At 39.6% G+C, this 14302-nt stretch overlaps 1 protein-coding gene across 19 annotated transcripts in view; it reads left to right on the top strand.

The window, feature by feature from the left end:
* Positions 1-1301: 1301 nt before the first annotated feature.
* The window catches only part of LOC116268596 (zinc finger protein 280D), a 107255-nt gene continuing 94254 nt past the window's right edge, over positions 1302-14302 (top strand). For 3 of the 19 annotated variants that reach the window (XR_004185434.1, XM_031669265.1, XM_031669264.1), the window contains exon 1: positions 1306-3338. Coding sequence is in view for 10 of the 19 variants with exons in the window: in XM_031669265.1 (XP_031525125.1) it covers positions 3022-3338 (317 nt within the window). In the remaining 9 variants the exon portion in view is untranslated. Of the gene's footprint in view, positions 3339-3698; positions 4116-9553; positions 12004-14302 lie in introns of those variants that run through there. The other 16 variants (XM_031669262.1, XM_031669261.1, XR_004185433.1 and 13 more) reach the window with 12 other exon arrangements.

Here is a 14302-nt window from a genome sequence, read left to right as displayed (position 1 = left end):
TGGAATGAGAGCTGGGAGATCACCCATATTCATTGCAGTAATTCAGGTAGGGATATGGAGCATAATCTCACTTAAGGAGAATGAGTACTGTGAGGATATCTATAGCAAGTGTGTAACATGTAAAATAGGCTGAGAACATAAGTCAGAGAAGCTCGTAAAAAACGATGGGAAAGTTCAGACAGTAAGTCAGGAGAACCAAAAGAATGGCGTTCTAGAGGCCAAGGGCGTATGATGTCAGAAGTTTGAAGTACGATGTCAGAATCATCCAAATAACTTCCTGTGTGCTGATTCTATACTCACGAGTCATCTTTTGTAATTTGGCTTCTCATGTAAATGTTCCTTTGAATGAAAATGTTAACCAGCTTTCTGGTCTCCATGGCAGTTGTGTTTTTCATGAACAACAACAAAAAACAATTGCAATTCTCGTTTACACATCAGTCTCAGTAAGTTTGGTTGGTATGAATCATCCCGCAGGATTCAAATTAGTTCTGGAGACTGGCAACACTGAGCTTTTGTCTCTACAAAGTGAGGACTAGACTCTAGAATACAGAGTGCAATCTTCTCTTTCATCCTGTTACAAATAAAAATAATAGGATGCCATCATTTTGTTTTATTTTTTATTTTTATTTTTTATTTTCATAGGTTTTTGGGGAACAGGTGGTGTCTGGTTACATGAATACGTTCTTTAGTGGTGATTTCTGAGATTATGGCGCACCCATCACCCAAGCAGTATACACTCTACCCAATGTATGGTCTTTCATGCCTCACTCCCTTCCCACGCTCTCCGCGGAGTCCCCAAAGTCCACTGTATCATTACTATGCCTTTGCATCCCTACAACTTAGTTCCCACTTATGAGAACATACAATGTTTGGTTTTCCATTCCTGAGTTACTTCACTTAAAACAATGGTCTCCAATTCCATCCAGGTTGCTGCGACTGCCATTATTTCATTCCTTTTTATGAGGATGCCATTGTTTTGGACCAAACTCCTGCACTAAGCCCCAACAGACTAGACTAAAAATCAACATGGAGTTACCCATGCTCACAAAACTGAAACTGAGTTGTTATGTGGCCTTCTGAGAAATCAGGAGAGAGGTAACAGCCTAATTTCCCAAACAGGCCAGTTTAAACCTTCAATCCCCATAATAATGAAGTTCTCTGTTTTAACTCTTGTTTGTTTGTTTTTGAGACAGAGTCTTGATCTGTTGCTCAGGCTGGACTGCAGCGGCAGGATCATGGCTCACTGCAGCCTTGAACTCCTGAACTGAAGGAATCCTCCTGCCTCAGGCTCCTCAGTAGCTGGGACTACAGGTACACACCACCACACCCAGCTGCTATTGTTCTTACAATAGTAACCTGGAGTAACCTGATATTAATCAATCAGTTTTCTTTCTATTATTCTGTCTCACTGCCCCACCTTACAAGGAAAGTAACTTTGAAATGACCAACTTGTTTTTTGTTGTTTCTTTCTTCAGCCCTTTTTCTGTCTATAAAGCCAACCACATCTGCTCCATTCAAGGGAACACCTATTCTGTTTTATGGAATGAAGTGGTGCCTGAATCTAGAATTGCAATAAAGCCAAGTGAGATCTTTAAATTCGTTGTAATTTTGCCTGACACTGTAGCATGCTTTGCTAACCTGTAGGGACTGTATTTGAAAAACGACGTCTTAAGAATATTTCAAGATTTTGGAATTTTTAAACTTTCCATGTTTGCTGTTTTGACTATTTTCTGTCTTTTCCTGTAAAGTTTATTTTCAGGGCCAGCAGGAAAGGGAAAGCTGGGTAGATGATCCCAGGCCCATTTGGGAGAAGGCTAGGTCATGGTTACCTCCAAGTACACAAGATCTGTAGGAGTGATCCAGGTGGCCTTTGGGGAAGATTAATTTGGGGGCAGTAATCAATATGGAGACTACAATAATGATAAACACTTGAGGAAAGCTAGGGAAAGCTGGATGAGAGAGAAGAAACTGAATTCAAATAGGAAGACGAATTAGCAAGATTCAGTGATTGAACAGGGTGTCTGTTAAGGATCCTACGAGGCAAGATTTCAAGTCTTGGTCACTCACAAGCTGCACCAGTAATGCCATTGCTCTTGAGAAGACAATCAGTTTAGGAAACTTTCCTTACAGATCAGAATACAGCTTTTAGCAAGTATTTATGCAAGCAGTATCTTGGCAAGTGTTCTTCTTGTAAATTCTTATACTCTCGTTGTCATAACTTTTGAAAATGCTATTACAGGTTAATATCCAGATGGCAGAATTAGGAATTAGAGTGTGAAAGTTAATCATTCGAATTGGGTCACTCTTGTCATAGCCAACTAAAAGAGTGGAGAAGCCAGTGGTGGGGGAAGCAGGGCACATAACATTGCTCCAAGAATAGAATTCTCTGCAAGCCTGGCTGCTGAAACCACCTGCTGTAACCTGAAATAAGTTTTATCTTCAGGTTTTAGCTTCTGAAAGAACCTGCTGCAGCTGTAGGGCAAGTTTTACAAACCCCCTTCACTCACCAATCAGAACTAACCAGCTGCCCAAAACTTTACTAAATGTCAATGAACTTTCTGGAAAAACAATAGATAACTTTTTTTTTTTTTTAAATAAAACCCCCTAACTCCTCTTTGTTCTTCTCACATACTGAAGACCACCCTGTATTTGTAATAACCTGAACTTGCAATTACTGTGTCCCAAATGAAACGCTAAATGTAGAGATTAGTCTCTTCGTATTTGACTTCGACAGGGTCGCAAGCAAAACCACACATTTAAAACAGACTTGGTAAAATCAGCCAATTATGAAAAGAAACGGACGATTCCTTTTTCTCTTCTGGTTTAGTCTTCGCCCCGCAGCCTCCGCAATTCTTTGGAACGGCGGTTCTACCCCGTGACCTTTTCACTTTCCAAGTCAACGGACTGGGGGTCGTTACACACGCGGAGGGCCCGGAACGCACGGCTCCTCGCCTGCAAATTCCGAGCAGTCTGGATTTTGGGGCTGCCGCCCGGCCACACCAACAAGCAGCTCGCACCCACATGGTGACCAGGCTCTGGCCCTCGCCCCCGACCGGCGCATGGGTCTTCGAGGGCCCGCGACGCGGCGCACATGTCGGTGCCCGCCTCCCGCGTCGGCGACAAGACAGGGAGCTCGGACACGGGGAGGCTGACCCGGAGCCTACCCATGAGGCAGCGCGCCGGCTGCACGAGAGCCCCCCCTTTCCACGGCTCGGCTGCCAGCTCCGCAATGGGAGCCGCCGCCGTCGCCGCAGTGTAGTTTTTCGTGCTCCTCCTTTTCCTCCTCCTCTTTCTCCTCCTCCTCAGGGCTCCAGTCAGGCCGATCCGCTCCGCTCACGGTAAGCGCCCCCCGCCCCCGCCCGCCCTGTGCTGCAGCAGGCAGAGGCCCTCCCGCGCGGCCTGCGCCGCCTCACTCCGGGGGCGCTGGACTGGGGGTCTTGAGGCCGGCGCGGGTCGTCGGGAGCGCCCAGGGCGCGGGGGAGGAGACCGGCTGCGCGGCGGCGGCCGGACCGCCATCTTGCGTCGGCCCAGGCGGGGGAGGAGGGATCCCGGCGCGACGCGGCAGCCGCCTCGGCTGCTGCAGGCCTGGGCCGCGCGGGCCGCCGCCTTCTGCTCCTCCACCACCTCCCCTCCCAGGCCTGTGCGCCTGTTTGTCCCCGGCCTGGTTTTGGCTTTTCTCTCTGGAGGCAACTCCCTTTGGTACATTTTGTGCCGATGTTTGGCCAAGACCCATGCTTCTCACACCACAGCCCACCCCCGTGTCTCTTCAGTCGTAGGAAAGGAGACCAAAAGGGGGTTCGGGATTTGCAGGCACAGGGCCCCTCGTTTGGCCCAGATGACCGGTCGTTCCACGTTTGCACCCTCATTTTTGTCAAAGGGACCTCCCCTGCTCTGCCATAGAATTCCCGTTATTGTCTACAGAAGAAGGGCCCTGAGGAGAAACGTGGAGTTGGAGACACAATTTTCTGAGCTTTGCAAGGTTCACTTACTGAGACGGAAAGAATGATCTCACTCTGAGGTTTTAGCCTGCTCCAGCGATGGAAGGAGTTCCTCCCAACTTATCTCAAGTTTTAACGCTTTTAAGGAGAAATCTGCTGGAGAGGAAAAACGTCAAGGTGAACCCGCTTCTGCAAGCAAGGGAGACCTTTGGCCAAGAGTCTTTGTTTGCGAAGATTCGTTAGTTTAAAAAAAAAAATCTGTCATCTTAAATATTTGGCTTTATTGTTTTCAGGTTTGGACAGAATTTGTCTTTTTTAGTGCCATGAAACATAAAATGGAACGCTGGAAGGAGAGTTTTAAAGCACAAAAGCTGCCTCTTAGCATCTGTAAGGTGTCCTGCTTTGGGGGACTACTGTGCCAACTCCAGCTGTCTCCACGCAGAAACTTAACCAGGGAAGGCACTGGTTTGCTTATACCATTGTTAGGGCTGTGTGCCTCTGATGTTTTAACATCATTACAAATACCGTTGTAATTGTGTCTTGCTTTTGTTTGTTTCTTTGATAACCCCTGATTTGTATCTCTTAGCAAACCCTTTTGAAGTGGTCTAGGTTGCGGGAATCATTTTGCAGGCAAGGAAACAGCCTCAGGGAGAGGACTTGAATGAGGTCACTAACTAGGAAGAGTCAAGGCCAATTATATTAATAGAACCGTAGGTCTTCTGACTCCTTCTCCAGTGCTCAACGCTAGTATATACCATTTTTGTGGGAACGAAGTAGATGAGAATAGGCAAGGAGGCTCACCTAAAGATTTTAAGAAATACTACTCAATTGCCCTTTCGTTGATATTTTTATGTTTTACTTTTCAAATGCGGGTGTTATGTTGCCCAGGCTGGTCTCAGACTCCTGGGCTCAAGCTGACCTCTCAGCCTCCGTAGCTGGGATTACAGGTGTGCATCATCTAGCCTGGCTTTTATATTTTTATTTTCGAATGAATTTATTAACTTTGCAACTTGTTATTTTTTTCGAAAATATTGAAAAGTTAAATAGCCCATTTGAACACCATACCTACCACCTAGTTTTAACGCTACCTTTTTGCCATATTTGCGTTTTCCACTTCCCTCACATTCTGTTTTCCGAACATTTCAAAGTGCGTTACGGATATGACAGTTCAGCCCTAAATGCTGCATGTGTGTCAGTATGTATTTCGTAAGAGATCAAGGCCATTTTTCTGTGTAACAGTACCACAATCACACTTAAGAAAGTGAAGAATATTCCTTACACTCTTAACATGTGGTATAGTATATATTCACATTTCCCCCCATTTCTTCGAAATTCCTTTTCAATCGTTTTGTTGTTGTTGTTGTTGAGATAGGTACTTGCTCTGTGTCCCAGGATGGAGTGCTGTGGAGCAGTCTTGGCTCGCTGCATCCTTGACCTTCTTCCTGGGCTCAAGCCATCCTTCCACCTCAGCCTCCTGAGTGGCTGGGAACCCAGGAGCACACCACCACACCCAGCTAATTTTTGTATTTTTTGTAGAGATGGGGTTTTGCAGTGTTGCCTAGGCTGGTCTCAAACTCCTGGGTTCAAGTGATCCACCTGCCCCGGCCTCCCAAAGTGCTGGGATTGCAGATGTGAGCCACAGCGCTGGGTGACATTGATCTTTTGGAGAGACCAGCTCTGTAGTCTTATAGAATAACCCATATTCCATGTTTTAGTGATAGTTCCTCCTCGTAGTGTTTAAATTTGTTCCCTCTATCCTGTTTTCTGTAAACTTGGAATTGGGTCTAAAGGCTTGAATATATTCAGGTTTAATATTTTTTTTTTGATAGGAATACTTTGTAAGTCATGCAGTATGCTTCATTGCATACAACATCCAAAGGCACATAAAGTAGGCTTGTCTTACTAATAATCCTAAATTTGACAGGCTATCTTTCCATTGTAAGCATTTCCTTCTGCAATTAGCAAGTAATTTGTGGTGTGATATTTTGGCATTAGGGTGAGAATTTATCTGCAGTAATCTGATAAACACAGTTGGGAGCAGTCCTTAGGTATGGGTTTGGAAGTTAGGAAGAAGGAGGAGTGGAGACAATTCTGGAGGAAATGCTAACCTATCTACTTTAGGGAACTTGGAATGCTACTGTGTGTCGGCATCAGAGCCTAGGGAGACTAGGAGAGAGGAGGCAGAAAGTAGATGTCAGAAAGACTTTGCCTTCTTTGAAAGTTTCCTTAGGACCATTTTAGCAGTAGTAAGCTATGGTAAATAGAAAAGTTCTGAAGTAGTTTGATGTTGAAGGATTGCAAGTGCTTCAACTGGAACATCTGTCCAGTTAGGCTACTAATCCAGTCTTTTTTCATTCCAGTGTTTTATTAATCAGCATTGGCTCACTGAAATAGCAATTTTCACAAATGAAAAGTCAACTGTAGTTTTAGGTGACAGGAAATTGGAAATTTCTATTGACAACATATTTTGTTATTCCAAAAGCAAGTTTTGGAAGATGAGGAATGTTTTTGATATATTCACTAATTAAATATATAAATCCTGAATAGTTTTTTTCTTGCTTTAGAGAAGAATTAAAAAACTGTTTGAATTTTCAGTCAGATTTCTTTAAATAGTGATTTAAATAATGACTTGATTTACTTAGTGCCTTGTATCAAAAATTGTATGTTTAGAATTTTAATTCATTTCTCCAAAGCAATTTTAAGGATTCTCTTAACCCTCAGTATAGGAGGAAAAGTATACAATTATCATTATCATCTGGGTCAAAAGGGACTGTTACTTTTTTGCATTTTAAGTTATGTATAATTTGTAGGAGTAAAAATATATCATAATGTAAAACAACTTATTGGAGCTTTTAATAAGAATTTAAATATAGCAATTCTCTTTGTATATACTTAGAAAAATAAAAAACAAAATATCTGTTTCATGCATTTAATTACATGACACCCCTACAACAAATATACATCACATTTGAACGCTTTATGTAAACATTCTTATTTAATAACACCCATTTTTTTCCTTTTTGAGTTTTTGTATCTATACAAAGAACATCTTCCTTTCTTCCCATTTTCAGATATGTGCAAAAATCATTCTGGTTAGAGGATAAGACAACATTCCCTTCCTAGTTTCTGCAAGTTATTTTCCTAGTTGCATGAGGAATTTCTTCTTGGTAACTTACAGTTTTGTAACTGAAGCTTTTCCCATACAATGAAAGTATACTCTGAACTAATACCAGTCATAAGCTATCTTCAAGTCATTCTCTTCCAAGTATTGTTTCTGACCCACTTTTTGAATGTATCACTCCTGTAGTCTTTTTGTAATACAGATCACTTCAGGTTAATTTATGTAAGGATTTAAAATTCATTGATGGTTGAGATGAATTGAGCTGAGAATTCTGGGTAGGTATAGTTTTCCTTAGGACAATAAGAATCATGAAGTATATTCGAAATCCAGATTTTGTGCGATTGACTTCTTTTGCTTTTCCATTTGTGAAAATTCATAGAAGTTCAATGCTGTTCTTCATAAGAGTGCCAACAAGGAGAGTTTGATGCTGTATGATATTCAGCCAAGTCTAAATTTGTAAAAAATTTGTCACAAGTTATATGTCTGACAGAGTTTTGAAATTTTTCTGGCATTTCTTATATATCAATCTTGATTCTGCTCTCATACCTTTTCCAAATCTCTGTGTAGATCTACATTGTCCAAGCTTATCATATTTCATTGTCACCTGTTGCTCAGATTTTCATTTCCTGTTTTTCACCTTTGAAGGTATTTCTACCTGAAATGGGCAACATCATCTGAATGGAATTAATTATAGATGCTCCTTGAATTACGATAGGTTACATCCTTGATAAACCCATCATTAGTTGAAAGTATCATGAGTTGAAAATGCATTTAATGCACCTAACATACTGAACATCATACCTTGGTTTAGCCTACCTCAAATATGCACAGAACATTCACAGTAGTCTACAGTTGGGCAACATCATCTAACTTAAAACTTATAATAATAAAGTGTTGAATATCTCGTGTAATTTATTGAGTACTGTACTGAAAGTGAAAAACAGAATGGTTGTATGAGTACTTGAAGTAATGAATGCACTTTCACACCATGATAGAGTTGAAAAATTGTTTTAAGTTGAACCATCTTAAGTTGGAGACTGTCTGTACTTAGCACCTTTCATACATGACCCTGGAACTATTTGTCTTATGAATACTGATTCTAAATTTCAAATGCTTCCCTAATAGGTTCTTGCTTGTCATTCCTTCTGGGTTGCCTTTTTACATGTACATCATCAAAATGTGATACTGGAAGAGTTTTTGAAACCTTTGATAGTTCACAATTTTGTTGAAGACAGTACATCTATCTTCTTTGCTCCACAATTGCAAGATATTTTCAATTTCAGATTTATAAATAATTAGAATGATCAATCCGATGAATTTTTTAAAATGTCTTCATTTTCTGTTTCCTTCCAGTCACCTTTGCATACACCTGCATTCAATACTTGTGCACTTAAGCGTTGTATCAAGGCTGGGTGTGGTGACTTACGCCTATAATCCCAGCACTTTGGGAGGCCAAGGCGGGATTACTTGAGCCTAGGAGTTTAAGACCAGCCAGGGCAACATAAGGAGACCTTGTCTCTACAAAAAATAAAAACTTAGCTGGGTGTAGTGGCGTATGCCTGTGGTCCCAGATACTTGGGAGGCTAAGGTGGGAGGATCACTTGAGCCTGGAAGGTCTGGGCCGCAGTGAGCTGCGATTGTGCCACTGCATTGCAGCCTGGGTGACAGAGTGAGACCCTGTCTCTTAAAAACAAAATTGTATTAAGTAAAATTTTAGCACACACTTGTAAGGGATCAAAGACTGTCACATTTTCTTTGAGCAGAACAGCATGATCCATACTCTTAATGTAAAAATACTGTGTGATGAAGTTCTTCCCGCTGAATGAGAATGCCATATTTCCTTTTTGTTTTTAGAAATACGATGTTCTCTCATCGATTAAGTTTGAGAGAATTTGTCTAGAATAACTCATCTGAGGACTCAGTCTGAGATTTCCCTTACAAACTCATTTTCACTACCATCATTAAGAGTCTAAAGTGTGCTATCCATCTTTGTGTTAATCTTCTGGTTCATCTAATAGTTGTGAAGTGCCTTCCTCTGTTAATTTTCTTCTCCCATTTTGGTCAGAAAATGAAGTCTGAGTTCTTAACTGTATTCAGTGAAAACTAAAAACAGATGAAGGGGATCAGAATATGCCACTCAAGCATAAGGATTATTTTGAGTTGAAGGGAAGTGAGAATCAATAGATGCAGGAAGAGTTCTGTGCCCTCCCCTTATTTGCCTAGTAGTAGCAGAGCATTAATTTCTATCTTTTTTCTTTCCTTTTTTTTTTTTTTTTCTTTTTGAGACGGTGTCTTGCTCTTGTCCAGGCTGGAGTGCAGTGGCATGATCTTGGCTCTCTGCAACCTCCATCTCCCGGGTTCAAGTGATTCTCCTGCCTCAGCCTCCTGAGTAGCTGGAACTACAGGCGTGCATCACCATGCCTGGCTAATTTTGTATTTTTAGTAGAGGAGATTTTGCCATGTTGGCCAGGCTGGTCCCAAGCTCCTGACTTCAGGTGATCTGCCCACCTCGGCCTCCCAAAGTGCTGGGATTACAGGCATGAGCCACCACGCCCAGCCAATTTCCTTCTTGCAACAGGGAGGAAAGAGCAACTCTTTTCCCTTGAGATGGAGAGTCAAGGCAGAGATGAGTTTGTATAAACAAACTTAACTGAAATAACCGTTATCTTCCATTAGTTCTCCCATCTTTTTCTAGCCACTTTCCCATGGTTTATTGTCCCTGATATTCCAAGTTCCCTTTTTTGGGGGAATTAAAATAGTATAAAAGCCCCTACGTCTAACTACTTGTTTGAGTTTCACTTCTTTTTTGTGAACTCCTGTGCATGTAAATACTAATAAAAATCATATGTTTCTTCTCTTGTGAATCTGTCTTTTCATAGTTTAATTCACAGGCCATGAGGTACTGAACCAAAGATGATAGAGGAATTGTTTTCCCTCCCTGACATAGACTACAAAAATGTCTTCAGTTTTCTATATGTCTTTGAAAGTTGATGCAATATTTTTGCAAAACTATAAGAAAACTGGAAAATAAATGAGAAAAATGAAGGCTAATGCATTAGTGATGATTTATTTCACTATTATTCTTTTAGGCAGTCCCATTTTCTTATTTTTTTAGCGTAGTTGGGATTAATTGATGAACAATGGTGAAATAATACCTAGAATGATGGAGTTAGCAAAATATTTCAAGATGTAGGAAGAATAAAGTCACTAACATCCCATAACGTATTTTAGATTGATAAAAGGATTCTGTTATAGACCCACATAATAATTGTAAGATATAAAGAGTTTTAATCTATTTAAAAGTAGTAAGTAAATTTTCCCCTCTTTGTTTAAAGATCTCTAGGAAACAATGTGAATAATAAAATGTCAGTCTTTCTAAGTAGTAACTGCTGAAGAAAGAAAGTAAAAAGCTAAAATAGTTTCCTTTGGACTCTGATAGTACACTGAACTTCAATGGTTAATTTGGACAGTTAGAGTTCCACCCCTCTCCAAGACACACATTAAACCTACCAGCCTCTTCTACTTCCATAATAGATTTTTTTAGCCTGTTGTACTTTAATACATCTCTAATGAATATAGGCAGTACCTAGAAAGTTATTCCTTGAGGTTTCTTTCTAAAGTTTTTTTGTTGTTACCAGCTTGTTGTTGTTTTTTTTAAACCTTTCTTCCAAGCTTTACCTTCAGAGACCTTTCATAATAAAAAATTATTAATTGGAACCCTGGCACATCAGGTGTTGTATTTAGACTTTTTGGTTAAATGGATTACACCAAAAGTGTATTTCATTTCAGTCATTTTCTTTGCAAACATTCCTGTTTTTCTGGTTTTGTATAACAGGATGAAGACAGTGATTTTTGGGATGATGTATGCTTTGCTTCTTTGTATTTGTAAATACAATGCCTTACATGTAATTAATGTTCAACAAATACTTTTTCTTAGTGTTTTTTTTTTTTTTTTTTTAAATCACCTGAATATTCCCCAACAGTTTAAAATTACTGCTTTACTTTTTGGGTTGTTATGTAACTTACACATTTTTGACCAGCCAGTATAGTAATTTAGCTTTCTTTTTTAAAAGGGGCTTTGACTTGTGTTTCTCTAGTACAGTAGTTGTTTAAATGTGGTCTTGGGCTTGAGACACTTTGAAGGATTCTACCAGGTCCTCCCTTTACCACATACTTTTCTTGTGAAGCTGTATTTTCTTCACTTCAATGGAAGAATGTAGTGCAACAGGTTGAATGCAGAAGGTTGTAAGAGAATCCAGCTATCTTTATTAAGACATATTAATGAGGTATGCAAAAATGTAGCAAAAATGTAAAACAATACCACTCTTCTCCAAATTTTTTGTTTTGAGAAATACACTTATTTTTTGTAAAAATATGTAATGCTTTCATTATTATCATCTTTAAGTAAATGAATGCATATTGAAGAAAATTTCTTAGGTTTGGGGTTTGTGGACTCCCAGGCAAAGATTCCATCCGTAAAGGTTAGTCAACCACACATCTTTTTTTGGTCAGATTTGGGATTTTTTTTTTTTTTTTTAACGTTATTAACTGAATGCTGTTCAGTTGATACGCATTTTGACTAGGGCTAGTCACCAAAGCAAAGATGATTAGTCTATGAACTAATTTGCCTCTTGCTTCTAGGCTTCACTCCTGTGCATTCCTTATTTTGTGGGTTACCTTTGGCAAGTCTAAGCTAAGCCTGGAGGGGCTTGGGAGAGGTGTGGGGGTTTTAGGTATAATCCTAATCTCTGTTGTATCTCTTGCTTTGTTTTTTTACTTGCTCTGCTTTTCCTATTCAAGGTTTAAGATTATCTGACTCTCAGCTATACAGGATTGCTGACTGCTGCTAGAAAGGCCCTCATAACCAAAATGCAACACGGAAATAGCTTTCTTACATTCCATGAGAAAAAAAATAGATCTGACAACTTTATTGAATAGAAAAAGGTAAATAAGAAAACTGGCACTACTTTGGTGACACTACATTGTAGTGTCTGTTCATTTGAGAAGTTATACGCAAGAGATGTCTTTCTATTCTTTGATTTCTTTTTTTGTAGTGTTTAAAAGATTATAAGGTATGCTCACATTTACCATATTCCATCATCAGAACAAATACTTCTTTGGAAAAGGTGGTGTTATCATCATCCATCCTTTACAGATGAAGAAATCAAGTCTTAGAAAAAGTTCATTTTATTCATTGGAATAATACTGGGTGCCAGATACCGTGTATTCATTTTATAAGATATGGTGCCTTGGTTTTCCCTCACTTCACCCTCAGCCTTGTTATCTCAGAATTACATGTTCTCTTCTATTTGGGCTAGACAGTGCAGGCTAGCCTTACAGGCTGGCAGTGACAACAACTGTTAGAAGTGCTGGCTTCTAAAGCATTTGACCTATTCTGCACCTAGAAGCTTTTAGCAGTAGGATAACCTAACCCAGCTCTGTATAGGTTGATGGGAAGTTATTAAAGAATTTGGAATTGGTAAATGACAGAATGAAAGCATTATTTTAGTAAATTGTTAATTTGGGGGCTCTTTATTGAAGAGATGAAAGCAAAAATCTGGATGCGGAGAGACCAAGTACAGATAGTCCCCACCTTAAGATGGTTCAACTTAAGGTTTTTTGACTTTATGATGGTGTGACAGTGGTATACGTTTAGTAGAAACTGTACTTCAAGTTTTGAATTTTGATCTTTTTCTGGGCCAGTGATATGTGGTATGATACCATATTGTGATACTAGGCAGCAACAGCAAGCTGCAGCTACCAGTCACTCACATGATCATGAGGGTAAACAACTGATAACATACGGTATACTATGTTGTCAGATGATTTTGCCCAACCGCAGGCTAATGTAAGGGTTCTGAGCACGTTTAAGGTAAGTTAGACTAAGCTGTGATGTTCGGTATTTTAGGTGTATTGAATGCATTTTCAACTTACGATATTTTCAACTTACGATGGGTTTAATCAGGACATTACCCCATCATAAGCTAAGGAGCAACTGCATAAAGTGAATCTTATAAAGTAAATCTGTTTCACTTTAGATGTGAGGTTCTATGGGCCTGGCCAAGTATTGATTGGATGGAGAGGCAAGGGTGGTGTGGGAAATATTTTGAAGGAAGTCTATAGGACTGGGGAATTGACTAGATATAATTAAAAGAGGGAGACATTGAAAAAAAACCTCCAGGGATTCAAGATCGGAAGGATGGCAGTTTCATTAGTAGAAAAAGGGAAATGCAAAAGTAAAACTAACTTTTATAATTTAAGGTAAGACTCATATAACATAATTTCACCATTTAAAAATGTACAGTTCAGTGGCATTTAGTACATTGATAGTGTTGTACAACTGTCAACACTATCTAATTCCATAATATTTTCAACTCCTCAAAAGGAAACCTGTTACCCATTATTCTGGATATTAGATATAAATAGAATCAAACAATGTGTGACTGACTTCTTTTACTTTCAAGGCTTCATGTTGTAGCATGTATCAGTGCTTCATTTTAAAAAATTGCTAAATAATGCTACATTGTATTGATATACCACATTTTATTTACTAGTTGAACATTTGGGTTGTTTCTGCTTTTTTTGGCTTTTATGAATAATGCTGTAGAAATAATTTCTATTTTAAGATATTGCCACAGCTACCCCAACCTTCAGCCAAGCGGTACCCTGATTAGTCAGCAGCCATCAACATGGAGGCAGGACCTTCCTCTAGCGCAGAAAGATTATGACTCACTGAAGGCTCAAATGAGCTTTATCTTTTTTTTAGTAATAAAGTAGTTTTTATTAAGGTATATATGTTGTTTTTTAGAGACAATGCTATTGCACATTTAGACTATACTATAGTTGTAAACCTAACTTTTATATTCACTGAGAAACCAAACAATGCATGTGACTTGCTTTATTGCAATATTCACTTTATTGTGGTGGTGGTGGTGGTCTGGGACAGAGCCCTCAATATCTCCAAGGTGTGCATGTACTGAATTTGAGGTGTTTTTATTATTTTTAAATATCTAGATAGCAGTTTTCAGTAGTAAAAGAGGAAGGACTGTGACTTAGATGAGATGTCAGGTTGTCTTTCTCCGTCTGTGTTCTTATAAATAAATAAATCCCTGAGGTTGGGCATTTTATAAAGAAAAAAGGTTTATTTGGCTCATGGTTCTGCAAGCTGTACAAGTAGCGTGGTACCAGCATCTGCTTGGCTTCTGGTGAGGGCCTCAGGCTGCATCCATTCGTGGAAAAACAA

Source organism: Papio anubis, chromosome 7 (assembly GCF_008728515.1).
Source record: "Papio anubis isolate 15944 chromosome 7, Panubis1.0, whole genome shotgun sequence".
Classification (NCBI taxonomy): Eukaryota; Metazoa; Chordata; class Mammalia; order Primates; family Cercopithecidae; genus Papio; species Papio anubis.
Note: the sequence above shows the minus strand (reverse complement) of the source record. Positions and strands in the feature narration are given on the sequence as shown.